We start from the raw sequence: 19,189 nt of genomic DNA on the forward strand, positions 1-19,189 counted from the left end.
TGAGCCAGCGCTGCAAAAAGTTCAGTATCAAACTCATCCTGGTTTTCAGTTACGTCTTCAGAGTACCCTCCCTGTTGCAGTACCAGAATGCACAGGCAGATGCAGAGCCAGGATTGAATCCGAAGCTCAGGTGCAGAAGAGTTCAGAGAATCTCCTCGAAACGATTCAGCGCTCGAGCTCAAGCATGCCAAGAATAGAAGATGATGCACCGTGCTCGAGCATATCTTCCTGACGACGGCTTCTTCAGTTCCAGCAGAACCTTTTGTTCTGATTCTTCTGCCAACAAGCAATGAATTGGTACAGCACCGAACAGAATGGATGCCTTATACTCCAGATGAAATCAAAGCAAGGAAAAAAATAGCAGCAGAGGATTATTCCCAGTTTTTCTAATCAAGCCGTATCAGCCTAAGCATAGCAGTATGAGATAGCAACGGCGTCAAGTTAAATCACGTGCCAAACAAGCTACAAGGTAACAAGAACAGGACGAACCGCCATTGCCGGGCTCCCGGCGTGAAGTCGAGCTCCCGGCTGCTCCCTCCCGCTCGGAGGGCAACAAACCGCGCGCCTCATGTCTTGCTTCGGTAGGAAGCGGAGCGGAGGTCTGGACGGAGGGATGGAACGTGGAATGCGGATTCCCGCAGCGAGGATGGCGGCGGCAGTGTCAAGTTACCAGAGTACAACAACTGATCAAGGAAAGATAACAAATGGTATCTCATCGCAGCAACAGAAGTCACAAACAAGCCGCACGCTGTAAGTGAATGACACAAGTGACGAATGAAAGATATGGTGATACAATTCAGTTTTGCATATCTTTCTCATGCTGATATCTTCAGTTCTAGCGTCTTTGTTGTTCAGATTTTGGTCTTGCTGGTCAGCCTCAGCCATGACTTGGTACAGCAGGCCAGCAGCAAACACTGTTACAGTCGACTCTGAAAGTTTGAAACAAGAAATTCATTAGCAAATGAGGTTTGTATAGAATGTCAGCAGAGGGGATATTACTTTTATGGTCAGCAGAGGAAATGTTAGGATGACAAACAGATAATGTCACAGAAGACTTCGATAAGACATTGAGAGAACTCATCAGGTAAGTTTGATAAAATTTTGAAGATTATAAGAAATTGCAGTAAGTAGTCTTTGAACAGTGCAAAAGATACGGTAGTGTGATAAAATTTTGAAGATTATAACTTATGATGTGTAGTTAATATATTTGGCCTTCCTGATCCTGGAACTAAAACCAGTTCAGAAGATAATTTTGATCTGAGCAAGGATACACTGTGGCTTCAAGTTTCAAATCATTTCTTTTGTTGGATCAGAGGGTCAAGCAATAATAGGAGTGTCGTTACATGAACCTGCATAGAGCTATCTTTTCCAACTTCGATCCATAGCTGTTTTATAATGTACTCTTCTATAAAATAAACTACCTAAAATATTTTCCACAATGAGCATGGATACTAATGCAAGACACACTGATGTCAAAATGTATCAGAATTCACCGAATTTCATGCACGCATAGTCTATTAGAAACATGCTCTACTTTCTGAAAAAAGACATTCCCTATGTAAAGACATGCTATTATTTGAGAACACAAGCTCTAACTTTCCAAGCACGACGAGGCAGACTATTAACCCATCCAAGCTATTTGATTTGAACAACGCTTAATATCACAAATCAGTAAGGTAGCCATGTAACTTGTTTGTACATGACATTACTGAACTGCTTGAGTTCTAAAATCGCCATAGCTACTTTTCAACATAATCCAGATTAATCTATATAACAAGTTTACGAATAGCGCAGTCTGAAAAAGAGCCTATAAACTTATCAGTAGGAAGTCAGTACATAACAATGACCCATTCTAGCATTTTTAAACTAGCATGATCTTAAGTATGGTATTCAGTGCACGCATTATATTTCTGAAAATATCTATGCACTATGGCCAGCTGATTCTAATAGGAATGTCAATCGGTACTGAAAGAATAGAAGCTTTAGTGAGTTCATAGATCATTCATTTTAATCTGTACAAATTCCAGAATTTAGCAAGGCAGTGTATTCTTTTTGTTTCCACTCTCATAAATTCAAATGTTATGAACATGCTGTTGGATCTTTATCCCATATATCAATGAAATTGCTGCAAGATTTATTAATATCAAAATATCAATGTCATAATGCAACTGTTCACGAAACCATTAAAAGAGTTCAAACTCATAAACTTTAGAAAAACTGCAACTAGTTTTTGTTTCATTGCAGCTCCTTCCATTTTCTCGTAATCAGAAGATTTTTACTTTTGCAGTTTCTCTACCAGCTAGTGCCTATTGCTGCCCATAAGGAAAATATGCAAATTTTGGGAGTAAATCAAACTCTTACCTCCAAGAAATAGTCATATGAGGTGCCACATTTCAGGTCTTTCTTTCCTGCTTGAAGTCCCAGAGCTGCAGCCTCGGCTCTGCATTGACCGTCACCGGAGGAGCAGCAGCGCCGCCTCCAAGAAAGAACGGCAGTCCAGCGGCATCAGCCGGAGCAGCGGCGAACCTCTGCAGAAAGCACGCCTGCTGAGATGGCGGCCACAGTGGCGCAGCGATGGCGGCATTGGACTGAAGTGTGCCCCGGTCGAAGCCGACGGCGGGGTGCGGCTGCTCCTGGAGGAAGGCCAGCTGGGGCATCGTCTCGAAGGGCATGGCCGGCGCGGCGTGCGAGCTAGGAAGCTGCGAGGCATAGTAGGCGAGCGTCGGCTGCTGCTGCTGCTGCATTGGCTTGCTGTCGTTGGAGCAGTGCAGGAGCTCGGCGAACGCGCCGCCGCTGCCGCCGGCGTTGCCGTTGTAGGCATGGTTGGCTTGGTGAGCGCTGGCAGAGGCGTTATCGGCCGGGGCGTTGGCGAGCGAGAGCACGGAGCTCTTGCTGGTCTCGGAGGTGCTGACCTCCGCGTCGTCTCCGGCTGCCGGCGGAGAGGAGGCGGCGCCGGCTGCGGGGAGGGCGAATGAGCAGTCCAGCGACGGGAGCTCGTCGATGGCGGCGCCGGCGGCGCGGATGAGCCACTCGATGGCCTTGCTGGGCTGGTCGACGCCGAGGCGGTCCTGGATGTCGTAGAACTGGATGGCCGTGGGTACCGAGAGCCGGACGCGCCGGTCCCGGAGCCCCCGCGCCGTCACGACCTTGCTGTGCCGGTCCTTGCCCCCGGCGGCCGCGCGCGCCACCCGGCACGTCCGCCACGCCGCCGCGGCGTTCGACGAGCCGCCGTCCAGCGCGGCGCGCTGGCGCTTGCAGGTGGTGCGCTCCATGCCTACCTCCTCCATGCCTCGCTCATCCCCAGTTCTCAGTGTGCGGCTGTGCCTGCTCAATCTGCAGGTGGAAATGGAATTCAGAAACAGGTTGAGTCTTCCGCACCAATCTAGCGAACAGATTGATCTTTCTCAGAGGGGAATAATGCAAATCCGGCAAAACTGTAGCTTTGGAACTGTGGATTTAAACAAAATTCTTGCAAAATGGTTGCCAAGAGTTCAAGCGCTGCAGAAAATCTTGCAGAAATAAAAATCTTCCTAGAACATTGCATCTCATTTGCTAAGTGCAACTAGTGAAAAAAGGCAACAGCTTTGCGAGCGGAATCTACTGAAAGCAGCCGGAATCTGGATGTTCATGAAAGAATTCACGGCGCCCTTTTCCAGCTGTTTAACTTTACAGTAACCACTGGTTTTACAGCACAACAACTTGCTAGAAAAAGCACGCAAAAAGACGAAGATTCCTCTCCAGTAAACATCTTATCGTCAAATCTGGCAAGCTGAAGAGAGTGCTTTTTATGTCGCAAAGATTTTGCAGAGTTGTAAATTTGCAAGGAACAAAACAGAAGCAAAAAAAAAACGCAGTTACTGCTCAGTCACAAGGAAGAATTGAGGAGTGGAATGGTAGCTGATTTGTTCTACCCAAGAACTCCCCAGGGCAGTTTGCAGACGACATCATCAAAGATTCGAATCTCGCCCAGGAAATTTCAATGCGGCAGCAGGAGACAAGGCGAGGGCCAATCGATGCGGTTTTCACAAGCTCGTTCGTTACTGAGGACCAAATCGTCGGCGAAAGGAAAAAAAAAAAGGAATCGGAGTCTCGGAGGAGAGGAATTAATCGAGCATGGCCATGGGTGCTCACCTGAATCTGAAGAAGCTGGAGCCTGGGGGGGGGGGGGGGGGGGGGGATCGATTTGGGCAAGAAGCGGAGGGGAAGGAAGAAACAGCCGAGGTGTGAGACTGAGCAGGTGAGCTCAGCGCCTGACCTGCAACTGCAACAGCTGGACCGCCTCCTGCTAGTGCTTGGGCTTGCTTATCCGCCGGAGCAGAGACCGCTGGCGCAGCTGGGGACTGGGACTGCGAGTGAGAGAGAGTATATAGATAGATGCAAAAAGGGACCTCGGACTTTTTCCGCACGGCGCGGCTGCCGACCGCACAGTAGCATGCAGGGGCTTGACCGCGAAACCAACACCCCCCACCCACCCACCGCGGCGTAGGACACTTTTGGAACTCCGTTTCGTGCCATGTTTGGGCGAATACATACTAGTAAATAGTAATCTCCTTATCCTTTTTTTTTTTGGCAAACCATACAGGTAGGAATTTGAAGAATTTTCTGCGAAAACCCTTTGCGGGGATTCAAATTCATCATGTGGATGCCTTCTTCTTCGGAGAAACTGAAGCTGCTCGCATGCATCCGTCCATCTACCGTTCAAGCGCATGCCGTCCTCTGCGTCTTGTTGCATACAGTACTGTCCAAACTATCCGAGCAGTTGCAACGAACTGATCCGTGTGTGCTGAATTGGATCGTGTGGCTCAGGGGGGTGGTTGGATGTAGTAGGGGCAGATGGACCCATCAGGCCTCAAGAACGAAGGGGCTAAACAAAGAGACGACGTCCTAAACAAAGGGGGAAACCCCTTGGTTGCCGCGCGGGTAGGCAGGGGCACTTGTCCACCTCCCACTGGCCCGCGCCCGGGACACGTGTCGAGACCACGCCTGACGCGGCTGCATTGGGCTGGGCCTTGGCTTGCCCCACCTGCTCGCTGCTGTGCACAATTTCCGTGGGGTGAGTGGGCTAGGGACTCGGGCCCATATAGGGTCGCCGTACCATATCTAGGCCCAGTGTTATCTCCGTGCCGGAGATGATGCGGCCCAACTACGGAGTGGCCCCCAAACACACACGGGCACAGCCCACAACCTCCTTTCTTCCCCCCACAACCCACACATCCATCTCTCCTGCCTCGCCCTCGCTAGCTCTCTCGCCGCCGGAGCCGCCGTCTCGCCCGCGCCCGCTCTAGAAGGTGAGAATCTCCGCCCCCCGTTCCCCGCGACGATGGGCCTCCTACCATGTCGAGTTAGTCGCGGCAGAAGGGCGCTAGTTAGTTAGGGGTTTAGGGCTCCGTGCTCGGCTCTGCACGGCAGGGTTCTTCTCCTCCTGTCCCCGCCTGCTAGAGATTGACCCCTTCGAATGGACGCGCCCGCGGAGGTTCTGGTGCTCAGGATAGGCGCGCTGCACTCGGCGTGGAGCTAGATCGCCTTCGGTTCCCCCCTCCCGCGTCCGAGCCCTGCTTGGTTTGTCTTGCAATTGGATCGCTCTCGGCTGGATTTCCACGATTTTCGGAGGAATTTTTCGTTTTGCTGGCCCTGTTTCGATTTGCTACTTCTTTGCTGTGCTCCGTGTTAAACGCATCGTGTATCACTTGCAGGAAAGCTCGGGTGAAGAGCAGGGCAGCAGGAAATGGCGGCGTTTCTGAGGTCAAAGTGTTTGTCAGGTATAAGTTTCGCCACCTCAAAGGTTTCAATTTTGCAACAAGGACGTATAACGTAGTAGCATCTTCCTTTAGATGGTAAAAGTAGTTCCGTTTAAATTATCTTAGAATCGGAGTTGCTCATGTGCGTTGTGGTTGATGCTGTTGGTACGGGGAAAAAATTGTGTCTGACATTGTGTATCTTTAACCTTGGAAAGAAAGTCACGACTGCTAGTTGAGCCTTGCCAGGTTCAAGTTCTGGCAATGTTCTGTGCTTGCCTTGTAACCGATTATTGTAAGCTGAATAGACATGATCTAGTGGTGGATGATGATCTGGTTCCTATCGTTGGATGCTTACAAAACTAGAACTACTGATTGTGTGCAGATGCAGCCGATGCCTAGCTATAAGAAACTGTCTAGTGTCTAGGCCTTAGACAATTATGCTTCTGTTTGAATCGTTCACCGTGATATTGATGCTGTTCTAATCCAAATTGTTGGAATGCTTCTTGATCTATGTAGTTGGACGTACTCTGATGGGAAGCCTTGGGAATAATTTGTATGGAGCCGCCAGCTCATCTGTTGAGGCAGCGACAAGACCTTCTCATTGTGATGCTATCAGCCAGGTGAACTGGTTCTATCATGCAGAGTCATTTTATTGACAACATATACTCATTTTTTTGAATAAGCTGCTGGAGAGCAAACCAATGTTTTCTTCTTTAAAGCCATATGATAACTTACAATGAAATTCTTAATAATTTGATCAACAAACAGTTGTGTGACTTTCATTTTTCTCATGATACCCATCATCCATCATATTGTTTGATTATCAGTGACCTTGCTCCATACAGTTGAATGCTTGTATTATAATACCTGAGCCTTTTTCATTGCTATTTTGAACTGTGGCAGTAGGACTACAACTAGACCCTATTAGAGACAGAATCCCTATGACAAACTATATACCTTTACAAGGTAGACTGTTAGGCACACTTCAAGAGTGTGTTTCATTCATCAGTCTGATGAAAACCAGCTAAATATTAGGAAGGAATTTCTGAATTGTTTGCTATTTATGAATCTTATGGGATAATTTTCTGAAATATAAAAGTTCTCTTGAAATGCTTGCATATCTCCGCACAGATGTTTTGAAAGAAGCAAAAGAAACATTCATTAACCTCAGCATGTAAACATTGTTTCGATTAACTGCTGGCCAGCAAATCAATTTGCTCTTTCTTTTAATCCATATGGTAGCTTGCACGGACATTCTAATGTTTGTCTTTCATTTTCCCCATGATATCCGTGATCCAGTATGTTATTTGGCTGTCTGTAAATTTTCGTCATATACTTGAATACTTCAATAGCTTTCTTAGTATCTGAGCCTTCTTCAGGTGCCTTTTTTTCATTTTTAGCACTTAGTGGGATTATAAATAGTTCCTACTTCAAACTACATTGCTTTACAAGGCACTCTTTCAGATGTTCTTGTTGACAAAGTATTAAAAGTGTTTTTCTGAGTTAAATATTCTATGCAACCTGCTATATGGTCTGAAGCTAACAAGATAATTGCTGGTAGAGTGACTTTCTATTGGAATGTTGCACATCTTAGTGTGGGTATTTTCCAAGAAAACAAAATGAATGTTAACACAAGTTCTTATCCCATTTTCAGCAAATCAGAACATTCATCCAGATGAGAACCAACCTCAAGGTAGTGGATAACTCTGGAGCCAAGCGGGTTATGTGCATTCAGGCCAAGAGGGGGAAGTATGGAGCAAGGCTTGGGGACACGATCATCGGATCTGTCAAGGAAGCCCAGCCTCGTGGCAAGGTGAAGAAAGGAGACGTCGTCTACGGAGTGGTCGTCCGTGCTGCCATGAAGAAAGGACGCAGTGATGGCAGCGAGGTCCAGTTCGACGACAACGCGATAGTCCTGGTAAACAACAAGGGCGAGCTGATCGGCACCCGTGTCTTCGGTCCCGTGCCCCATGAGCTCAGGAAGAAGAAGCACCTCAAGATCCTGGCGTTGGCTGAGCACATTGTCTGAGATGTCGTCCTGCTTAGGTACCTGCCTGTTTGTTCTGCAGAGTGAAATGAATGTGGCAGTTCCCTTAAAGAATGTTTCTAGGGATGTTTTTCTTCTCTCTTGAAGCGTGATGTTAGCGTATTTCACGGTTGGGTTTGGCCATTTCTATCTCAATAATGTACCCCGAAAAGAGAGTTCGAACTATGGTGAGTAGTGATGGATCACAATTTGGACTTCCATTGATCATGAATATTGTTGTCCCATTTTCATGGCCAACTGAAAAGTAGCAATGCACATGAGCTCTATTGGCCTTGCTGCTGATCCAAATCTGAAGGCATGTGGAATGTTAATGGGAATGTTGTTGTTCTTTGTTCGATTAATGTACAGCCATCATTTGCTAACGAATTTCTTGTTTAAAAAATTATTCAGCCTCGACTGAACTATGTTTGCTGCTGTACCGAATCATGGCTGAACAGCAAAACCAAAAGCTGAACAACAAAGGCGCCAGAACTGAAGATACCAGCGTGAGGAAGATATGGAAAATGAATGTATCAGCATATCTTTCATTCATCACTTACATTTGTGATTCGCTTAGAGCATGCTGCTTGTTTGTGACATCCGTTGCTATCTTTCATTGATCAGTTGTTGTACCCTGGTAATTTGACACTGTCAAACCTGGAGGTTCACTTGTTTGCCTGAATTTCAGACATCTTCTGATCACAGTAAACTCTGTAACTCGGTACTGAAACTCATGCTTGCACCAAGAGGAAGCCATGGTATTTGAATGAGTGTTCTTTAGGAACTCCAGCATGGCAGCATCTCGCTGTATTTACATATAGCCCCCGGTATTTTGCAACGAGCCCCCTGGTTCGGGTCGGCTCGTCCCGTCCGGTGACGGCCGCTGGCGCCGCCGCGGCCATCCTCGCTGCCGGAATCCGCCTTCCCCGTTCCATCCCTCCGTGCAGACCTCCGCTCCACTGCCTACCGAAGCAAGGATATGAGGGAGCAGCTGCGAGTTCGACTTTGCGCCGGGAGCCCGGCAATGGCGGCCCTGTAGCTTGTTTAGCACGTGACTTGACTTGATGCAGTTGCTAGTTCATACCGCTATGCTTAGGCACATACTGCTTGATTTGAAAAGCTGGGAATAATTCACAGCCCTCTGAGGAGCATCGGTGCTGAACTAATCCTCCCATGTAATTTCATCCAGAGGAGTAGGCAATTAGACATTTAGGCATCCAACTCCGTTTGGTGCTGTACCAAGTCATCGCTTTGTTGATCTAAGAAGAATCAGAACAAAAAAGTTCTGCTGAACTGAAGAAGCCATCGTCAGGAAGGTATGACATTTGAGCACTGAATATTTTTTGAGGAACCTCAGCACTGAATCTTTGAGGAGCTTCTCGGAACTCTTCTGCACCTGAGCTCCAAATTCCTGGCTCTGCATCTGCCTGTGCATTGTGGTACTGCAGAAGGGAGGGTACTCTGAAGTGACGTAACTGAAAACCAGGATTGGTTTGGCACTAAACTTTTTGCACCGACAGGCACAAGCAGAGTGAAGAAGAGTCAGTGTACATCTGATTCATGGAAGAGGCAGAACCTGCAGGGAGCGAAATCAGGGCCTGACAGAGCCAAAACAAGCACAAATTGTGCCTGTATATGTTCAGACTTTGATGGCTACGTTCCATGACCTTTTCAGCTTCTCTCCCTTGCAGGTTGCAGCCGACAGCCAGAGCAAGTGACCATCGGTATTGTAGTAGAGATGCATGACACCAAAACACTCCACCACCCGTGAGAGACAAATTTGCACATCAAGGACAAGGATACTTTTTTTTTTAAAATGAGCTAGCAGGAGAGCTGCCGCTTTATTAATAAAGAGGAATGCCCGACGGGCTTAACAAGAAAGAAAACTTTACATGTTGTACACTGTGGACTCGGCTGAAACCCGAAAAAAAAACGATTAGACACCCTATGTACACTCAACTAATCGAGAGAGGGGTTGTTCCTGACGATGGAAAACTCGTGCATTGTGTTCCTTCCATACCTCCCACAGCACTAGGATGATAAGAGATCTCAATCCTTTTGCATCAATGTCCTGCACACCCGCTAAAGTTGTCCACCATTCATGCAGGGTGTCGTGTAAAGTCCAGCAACTCGGGTCCATGGCTTCGCACCTGGTCCATGTACTCAATTGGGTTCAAATATTCCTTGTATAACTGCATTCAGTGAACAAATGCAGCCCCGTCTCATGAGCCACTTCGCAGAGGACGCAACGTGGATTGCATGGCCATCCCCGACGCTGCAGCCGATCCGCTGTCCATATTCTATCTTGAACAGCCAACCAGCCGAAGAACTTGCACTTCTGTGGTGCCCAGGGTTTCCATATGATTGCCTCAAAATTGGTGTTCGTCGATCCAAAGAACTGCACTCGGTATGCTGATTGTGTGGTGTATTGTCCATCTGCCGTTAATTTCCATCGAATGGTGTCCGGGACTCCTGGTTGGAGTTGCACGCAGGATGCGGCGTTCCAGATATTCTGAAGCTCAATGAAGTATGTCATTGAGAACCCCTGGTGGTGCCGGAGGTCAATATCCATGACCCAAGCATTATCCGTGATGGCTTCACATAGCGATCTGTTCTTCCTTTTTGAGATGTTGAAGAGGTTAGGTGCCATGTCCCTGGACCTTTGACCGTCGATCAATTCCACTATCCCAGAAGGATATTTTGTTGCCATCGCCAATCGTTAGCGTCGTGCTTGCCGCAAAGAGCTTATGGTCAGCTTGCGAGCAGGGGATGTCGCAATCATCCCAGGATAAGGACAAGGATACTGAAAATAAAAGTTTACATTATTTGATCGAACTACAATGTCTTTGTGCACCATGCAAGACCACTTACTGCAATCATCTACGTTCGACTTACTGCAATCACCAAAAGGATGTCATTGTATTTGCATTTGAGAATCGTGTTGGAACTGGAGCATCTGTGATCTAGAATGGCACTGAACATTCGAGGAACTTCTGCTGAACCTCTGAACAACAAAGAGGGAACCGAAGATGCCAGCAGAGGAAGATATGCAGAAATGAATTTATCACCACATCTTTCATTCTTACATATATCTGTCAGTTGCTCACGACATGCAGCTTGTTCTTGACTTCTGTTGTCGTGATGAGAACCCATAATGTTAGCTTTTCTTCACGGGTTGTTTACCCTGGTATTTGACAAAAAAAAAACTGAAGATTCACTACGTTGCCTGATTTTACACATCTTCTGATCGTTAGCAATTCAGCACTGAAACTGTTTTTTTTAAATGATACTTCTAACGAACTCGGTATTGAAACTGTAGTATTTGCATCTAAAAAGGTCATAGTATTTGCATTTGAGAATTCATTGGAACTGTAGCATCTCTAATCTAGACATGAACTATACGGATGTGCTGTCACATTGTTTGTCTGCCTTTACATAGCCTCAGTAATTCTCAGCACTGAACATTTGAGGAACTTCTGCTGAACCTCTGAAACTCCAAAGTCTGATCCCATGCTTCCATGCCTGCCTGTAACTCGGCGAGTTCAGAAGACAAGAAGATGCAACAGAACCGGGTTAGCATCTCATCCAAGTATCCAGCAAAAATGCAAAATTCTAGAATCTGATCCAAGGATGCAACATGAGAAACCAACCTGTTGCACAGTTGCAGTAGGGATTTGCGGTTGCACAGTTGAAGAGGAGGTTTGTGATCAGGACAGCTCAGTTTGAGCGTCAGAAACTCAGAATGGCGAGCAAAGGTAACCGTTAGACAAAACATTCCGCATGGCGCCGCCTTGCCGTTCGTCGAGCTATTCCGGCTACAATGCGCCCTCACCGTCTCTGGGGCATCAGCATCTCGTCTCCCGACGGGGCAGGGCCGTTAGCAGCGGCGCGCGAGCGGGGTCAGGACTCAGGAGACGGCGGCTTGGCGCGTGAATTCGAGTGAGGGCGAGGAAGGGATGAACGGAGACACGCGGCGCGGGGCTCACGGAGACCCGCGGTGGCGGCGCGACCTCGCCGGGGGCAGCAATGTCGCCGACCGCCAAGAATTTGCAAAATACCCATCGCGACTAATAATTGCGATCCGAATATTTACAAATAGATTCCTGTAACTTATATATACACCCCTATTTTAGATCGCGATTGATGGTCGCGATCCAATTATTTACAAATAGCCCCGGTATTTTGCAGAAAGCCCCTCTGGTCCGGATCGGCTCGTCCGGTCCGGCCGCCGGCGCCGTCCTCGCTGCCGGAATCCGCATTCCCCGTTCAATTCCTCCGCTCCGCTGCCTACCGCAGCAAGTACGGGAGAGGAAAGGACATGAGGCGCGCGGTTCTTCGCCCTCCGAGCGGAGCAGAGCGAGCAGCCGCGCCCGCGAGCTTGACTTCACGTCGGGGGAGCCCGGCCATGGCGGCTCGCAACTGTAGCTTCTGGAATTCCATGACTTGTTCAGATCAAGTGGCCATCGACATTGGAGTAGAGATGCATGACGCCAGAAACACCCGAGGTAGATTTGCACATCAAGGACAGCGGACGCGCGCCATGGTTTGGTTTCCCAAGTTCAGTTTCCTTGAGCTCGTGTTCATAGACTGCTGACGTTAATAGGCCGGAACTCGGAGCTCGCCGGAGGGCGGCGTTGAGGCCGGTGAAGCAGCGCGGCGGCCGGCGGGTCGCGGGACGACGAGAGGGCGGCGAAGCCCCGTTCGTATGGGGTCTCCCTTGATTAATCCCAACCGTGGGTTGACGATTCAACGGCTCACAACTACCTGGGGTTATAGATTTCCAGATGGGCCGCCCGGTCCTAGCCCGGCACTATCCCAGCCTGACCCAGCACTAATAGGCCCGAAGGGTTTTCGTGCTGGGCTGGGCTGGCACTACGTGCCGAGGAGGCGGCCTAGGCCCAGCCTGACGACCTTTTATTAGGCCGGATCAGCCCGCTGGGACGACGGGCCCTGCCGTGCTAGTGCCCGGCCCGGCACCAGCAGCGGTGGCCGGCTCTAGGCAGCCCCCCCCCCTGCGGCCCCCAGCAGCGGTGGGCGGCTCCAGGCGTTCCCCGATGGCGGCTGGCGGCTCCGAGCTCCAAGCAGGCCCCCGCGGCGCCTCCAGCGGTGGGCATGGCGGCCCCGGTGGCAGGCACAGTTCACGGGAAGGAGAGCGGTGGTGGAAGTGTCACGGTAGAGACCGAGAGAGGGTGGGAGGCCGCCGGCTGCTCGCTTGGGTGTTGGGGGAGGAGAGGAGGGCAATGAATTAGGGTTTTTCCATACACACACACACACTTGCGGGTTGCTAGCAGGCCATCGGGCCGCATTGGGCTGACCAAAAATCATGCTGGGCTCGTGTTGGCCCAGTGTGCCGAGGATGCGGCCTAGGCCCGGCACTATTCACCTCGTGCCGGGTCCGTGCTCGTGCCATGCTTTTTAGTGCCGGGCCTCGAGCTGTCCAGTGGGCCTAGCCCATCTGGAAATCTAGGCTGGGGGTGGACGCTAAATGAAATACCGTCCACCCCTGACCGTGGCGAGGCGAGGCCAAGTGGCCAACGGCGCCAGCCACCAGCTGTGCCGCGGCGAGGGTACCCACGGAGAGGAGCCGAGAGCCTCCTCATCCCCCTACAAGCAGCGGCGCCAGCGGGCAGGCACCTCGCAGATCGGGAGTAGCGTCGCCGCGGCAGTCCAGGCGCACCGCGCGGGTATAGGCGGTGATCGGCCATGGCTTCGTCGAGTAGCAAGGGCGCCGTTGCTTCTGCCGCGTCCACTTCGGGCCGGCGTGACGCGCCATAGTGTATGGAGAGGTGGGTGGTGGTGACTGGTGAGGTGAGGTCAGAGGAGCAGAGCGAACAGTGGGCGTCGCCGCGTCAGGTTTTGCTTGGGAGGAGGGGCTGACGCCGCCACGTCTGGTGCGTGCGTTCACGCGGCGAGCGAGGTAATAGGCGGGGAGATCGCGGCCTCGGTGGGGCGCGGTCGTGTGGCCGAGGTCCAGGCTTCCAAGGATTTGGGTGTGCACGTCGGCAGCCGGCCAGTGAGTGCAGGGGAAGTCATAAGCCCACTGCCATTGCATATTCTTGAGTAAGTAGAGTTTTTTTTTATGAATACAGAGAAGAGCTGCGTATCTTTGTATTAAGAAGAAAAAAGTTTTCATACATCGCGGGCCTATCCGGGCACATGCACACAGGTTTAGATATGTTTTAGCTTACATTACACTACCACAACGATAATACAAATGGCATAGAAAGGTGGAGATCAGAAAGACCTGAGTTTCAGATTGCTGCAAGTCTGCAACTGATTAAGTAGTTTCAGACAACGACTGAATCTGAATCTACCTGCTCTTAGAGATTCAGAATTTCAGGATAAAATGATTGCAGAGTTTTTCCAGAAGCTTTCGAGAGCTTTTTGACTTTTGAGCCAGGATATAACTCATGTATGGATCTCTGCAGATCAGACAGAAATACAGCAGGCAACTCCAGGGTTTCGAACTGCACAATGCAGGAAGCTACCAAGCTGCAGGAAGTCTGCCGAGTTCATTTCGCATCAGCTTGGTAGCTACGTAACATGGATTCTATCTGTCACAAAATGCTTGGTTTGCCTGGCTTTCATACGGATGTTACCGTCACAAACGCGGTGCTGAAATTCACACACACCAAGGTACCTACATATGAATTTTTCAGGGGCTACTGCATCGCTGATGTAAGGTGAATTATCTGAACGCTGATGGCAACGGCATGCATCACATTCACTGATTCACAGCTCCTTCTGCCTTGCACAGCCTTCTGTAGCACTGGACAATTCCTGAAAACTGCCTGCTCTCAGCCTCTCACCAATTCAGACAGCGCAACCGCAGAGTCCGTTAAGAGTCAAACCTGAAGGTTAAATGCATGGTATTTGCGTATGAAACTTCTTTAGTAAATCCAGCATCTCTAATCCAAGCTGGAACTGTCTCAATGTTGATCGCACGCATCACATGTTTTCCTGCTCTGATATAGCCTCATATCCTCAACTCTGAATATTGAGGAACTCCTTCTGAACCTCTTTTACACATGCCTGGTACTCGGCGAGTAGCTTGTAGGAAAAGCATTTTACAATCCAAGCATCCACCGAAATACTAGCATCTGATCCAAGGATGAAACCAGAGAAACCAATCTGTTGCAGTAGGTGTTTCTGATCCGGGAGGGGCAGGGCCGTTAGCGGCGGCGTGGGAGGGGGTCAAGAGACGGCGGCTTGGCGCATGAATTCGACTTACAGCGAGCAAGGGATGCATGGCGGCGCGGCGCGGGGCTCGCAGAGGCCAGCGGTGGCGGCACGACCTCGCCGGGGGCAACAATGTCGCCGACCGCCAATATTTGCAAAACACCCCCCGATTTGGATCGCAATTGATAGTTGCGATCCAAATATTTACATATAAGACCCTATATTTTACGAATAACCCCCTATTTTTGGGTCGCGATTATTTACATATAGCCCCCGGTAGTTTGCAAAGACCCCCCTGGTTTGAATCGGCTCGTCCCGTCCGGCGACGGCCATCGGCCGCCGCCGCAATGGCCATCCTAGCTGCCGGAATCCGCAATTCCCGACCCTCTTTCAATCCCTCCGTTGAGACCTCTCGCGCAGTTCGTCGTCGTCGCCCTCCGAGCGAGCGGAGCGAACAGTCGCTCCGGGCATGGTGGCTGACGCGGTTGCTACTTCGTACCTCTATGCTTAGGCTGACACTGCTTTCTCTGGAAACTAGAATAATTCGCAGCTCTCTGAGGAGAATCGCTGCAGGAATAATCCTCCCCTGCTATCTGTTCTTGCTGTAATTTCATCCCGAATAGCTGGCGCACAACTCTGCTTGATCATCGCTGATTGACACAGGAAAAACTAGAACAAAAGATGTGCTGGAACAAAGAGAGATGCTTTTTTTGCATCATCTTGGACTCTTGGCATGCTTGGGCACTGAATGTTTGAGTTGAGGAAATTATGATGAACTCTTCTAGTCTTCTGGACCTGAGCTCTGAATTACTGCCTCTGCATCTGCCTGTGTGAGTTCAAAACTTCAAATCAGAGTGTGAGATGTGCCTGTATATACTCAGACTTTGATGCCTCCGTTTTCCATTGACTTCTAAAAGCACGTGAGATATTTGCATCGTAGCTCAGTAGAGATGCTCATATGCATGACGCCGGACATCAAGGACACGGACACCGAAAAGCAAAAGATTCAATTTCATTGGTGTGAACACAGGACACGCACACAGCCCGCCATGGTCTGGTTTGCCTTGAGGTCCTGTCCTGTTCATAAACCTGCCGACGTTAAGCCGGACGGCGGCGGCGTGCCAGGATGACGCGAGCTACTTTAATTGGCAATCGAGCGCGCGCGTTCATGCAAGCCTCTTGCTACGGCGAACCAGAGCGCCGGGATCACGGGAGCTAGCGCTGAACTGAATCTAGTGTGGGATCGGACCGGAGTGCGGCGGCGAGGCTGGCGAACCAGCGTGGCGGAACGACGACAGCGCGGCGAAGCGCCCTCGGTCCGTTTGTACTGGGTCTCCCTTGCTTAATCTCGGCCGTTGGTTGAGGATTTAACGGCGCACGGCTATCTGGGGTGGACGGTAAATGAAATACCGTCCACCCCGGTCGCGGTCGGAGGAGGCCAACACCGCCCGCCGGCGAGCCGCGACATGGCCCCTACCAGCGGCCGCGCCAGCGACATGCGCCTCGTGAGTCCGAGGCAGCGTCGCTGCGCGGTAGGCCAGGCACGCCGCGGTGACCGAACCATGGGCTGCTAAGCCGCGTGGCGCGTGGCCGAGGTCCAGAGTGAGCCGCATGGATCAGCGCCGGTGTGCGCGCCGGCCAGTGCTGGGAAGCCATGAGCCATGAGGCCACTGACATTGCAAGCCCAAGTCCTCTTGTGTAAGCCGTGGCTGCAGCTTTTTCAGGAATTACAAGTTGGGCATTCACAATTCACATGGCAGTAAGCACTAAGCAGAGTTTCAGATTGCTGCAACTGATTGGGTGACAGCTGAAAAAACGAGTCCCAGAGCCCAGTACAAGCTCAGCAGCTCAGCAACTGGAAAGTTTCTGAAACCTGCCTGCTCCCAGAGATTCAGACAGCGAAAGTGCCTGAGCTTAAGCTAGTGCGGGACCGGAGCTCGCCGGAGGGCGGCGCCGCGGCGGCGAGGCTGGCGGCACAGAGCGGCAGGAGGCAGAAGGACGATAAGAGGGCGGTGAAGGCTCGGTCCATTCAACAGCCCGATCTCCTTTGTTAAATCACAACCGTCGGCTGATAATTAAACGGCCCACGGGTAACTGGGGTGGACCGTCCACCCCTGGTGGCGACGAGCGGCGAAGGGAGGCCAAAGCCGCCCGCCGGCCAGCCGCGAGGCGGCGAGGGAACCCGAGAGCCTCCCCACCCCTATCAGCAGCGGCGCCGGTGACAGGCGCCTCGCAATTCCGGAGCAGCGCCGCGGTGACCATGGCTGCTCCGATCGAGTTGCTACTGCGGCGAGCGAGGTAGGACTAGGAGGAGGTGCAGCGCACAGCGTCGGTGGCCGAGCTCGGATGAGCCGCATGGATTTGTGCCGGCGTGGTGAGGGGAAGCCATGAGCCCAGCGCCATTGCAAGTCCAAGTCCTTGTGTGTAATCCTTGATGGTAGCTTTTTCATGAATTACAAGTTGGGCATCAGGGTGACAGTAAGCACTAAACAGAGTTTCGGATAGAACAGTTGTCGTTGGCCTGGTCTCAAGAGATTGCTGCAAATTGAGTGGCATCTGATAGATGAGTCCCAGTACAAGCACAGCAACTGAAGAATTCCTGAAACCTGCCTACTCTCGGAGATTCAGACAACGCAAGTGCAGAGTTAATTCAGAAGCAAAGCTGTTTCCAAGAGCTTTTCTTTTGTAACCAGAATCTGTAACTCTGCGGGAAACTAATTCGTGTCTGGGTCACTGCAAATCAGAATCATGGTCAGTCTCCATCAGCACCTCCGGAGCCGAGTCATGACAAACATTACTAGCCGATTAACATAAGCAACAGGTCACAATCACTAACTGTGCTATCACAAATATATTATCTTATCGAAGTTTTTTCGTCACTAAATTCTCTCTGCTGACTTTCTGTACAGCCATCATTTGCTAACGAATTTCTTGTTTCAAAAATTATTCAGAGTCGACTGAACTATGTTTGCTGCTGTACCGAACCATGGCTGAACAGCAAAACCAAAATCTGAACAACAAAGGCGCCAGAACTGAAGATACCAGCGTGAGGAAGATATTCAAAAAATGAATGTATCACCGTATCATTCATTTGCCACTTACATTTGTGATTCTCTTAGAGCATGCTGCTTGTTTGTGTCATCCGTTGCTGTGATGAAATACCATTTGTTATCTTTCCTTCATCAGTTGTTGTACTCTGGTAATTTGACACTGACAAACCTGGAGGTTCACCTTGTTTGCCTGAATTTCACACATCTTCTGATCATCAGTAACTCATTACTAAAACTCTCGCTTGCACCTGAAGGAAGCCATGGTATTTGCATACGAGTGTTCTTTAGGAACTCAGCATCTCTAATCGAAACTAGAACTACCTGAATGCTGATCTCACGCATCACATTTTTTTTCATGGTCTCACATAGCCTCATGTTCTCAACTCTGAATATTTGAGGAACTACTTCTGAACATCTTTACACATATACCTCTGAAGTCCGAAGCCACCTGCCCGGTACTCAGCGAGTAGTTCATGGGACATTGGGAAAGCATTTTTTTTTATCCAAGCATCCAGCGAAATTGATCTCCCGACGGGGCATCTGATCCAAGGATGAAACTGAGAAACCAATATGTTGCTGCACGGTTGGTCAGTTGCAGTCGGGGTCTGTGACGTGGATAGTCGGTTTGAGCTTCAGAATGGCGAGCAAAGAGCACCGCGCGACAAACTCTTTCAGCGGGCGCCGCCTCGCCGTTCGTCGAGGTACTCCGGCGACAATGAGCCCCAACCGTCTCTGGGCGCCGCGTGCTCTCGACGTGCCGGCCTCGGGGCAGCATCTCATCTCCACACGGGGCAGGGCCGTTAGCGGCGGCGCACGATGGGGTCAGGAGGCGGCGGCTTAAAGCGTGAATTCGACTCAGAGCGAGGGTGCATGTGCCTGAATAGTCCCAGCAGTCTAAACTCACAAAATTTCATCGAGAGTTACTGAACTTGCATTTCAGAATTTCATTATCGAGTAGAGTTGTTCGACGAGTGAACATAGGTTACTAAACACTTGCTCAACTAAATAATTGCAATCAGTAGCAATGCACATGAGCTCTGTTGGCCTTGCTGCCGATCCAAATCTGAAGGCATGTGTAATGTTTATGGGGATGGTCTTGTTCTCTGTTCGAATAATGCATTCTGAAACGATAATATGAACCATCATATTTTTTTTTACTTCCATTTAACATTGATTTTTTTGTCCAATTTTGATGG

General features: G+C 50.0%; 2 protein-coding genes across 3 annotated transcripts; one reads left to right on the forward strand and one right to left on the reverse strand.

Annotated features, from left to right (window-relative positions):
• Nucleotides 1-684: 684 nt before the first annotated feature.
• On the reverse strand, nt 685-4,400 carry LOC117846955 (transcription factor PCF8). Of its 2 annotated transcripts, none has more exons than XM_034728082.2 (3): nt 4,132-4,400; nt 2,362-3,333; nt 685-929 (listed from the first exon to the last, which is right to left on the reverse strand). In XM_034728082.2, the coding sequence occupies exon 2, from the start codon at nt 3,285-3,287 to the stop codon at nt 2,394-2,396; it is 894 nt and encodes a 297-aa protein (XP_034583973.1). In that variant the 5' UTR covers nt 3,288-3,333; nt 4,132-4,400; the 3' UTR covers nt 685-929; nt 2,362-2,393. The 2 variants fall into 2 exon arrangements, with proteins under 2 accessions (XP_034583973.1, XP_034583974.1); XM_034728083.2 differs by having other exon boundaries at nt 4,256-4,396.
• A 745-nt stretch (nt 4,401-5,145) lies between these two features.
• On the forward strand, nt 5,146-8,073 carry LOC117850953 (large ribosomal subunit protein uL14mz). The gene is made up of 4 exons (XM_034732842.2): nt 5,146-5,288; nt 5,694-5,759; nt 6,255-6,358; nt 7,393-8,073. Exons 2-4 carry the CDS (start codon nt 5,726-5,728, stop codon nt 7,765-7,767), a joined length of 513 nt encoding a protein of 170 aa, XP_034588733.1. The 5' UTR covers nt 5,146-5,288; nt 5,694-5,725; the 3' UTR covers nt 7,768-8,073.
• Nucleotides 8,074-19,189: the final 11,116 nt, after the last annotated feature.

The sequence above is a fragment of the Setaria viridis genome, chromosome 3 (genome assembly GCF_005286985.2).
Source record: "Setaria viridis chromosome 3, Setaria_viridis_v4.0, whole genome shotgun sequence".
Lineage (NCBI taxonomy): Eukaryota > Viridiplantae > Streptophyta > Magnoliopsida > Poales > Poaceae > Setaria > Setaria viridis.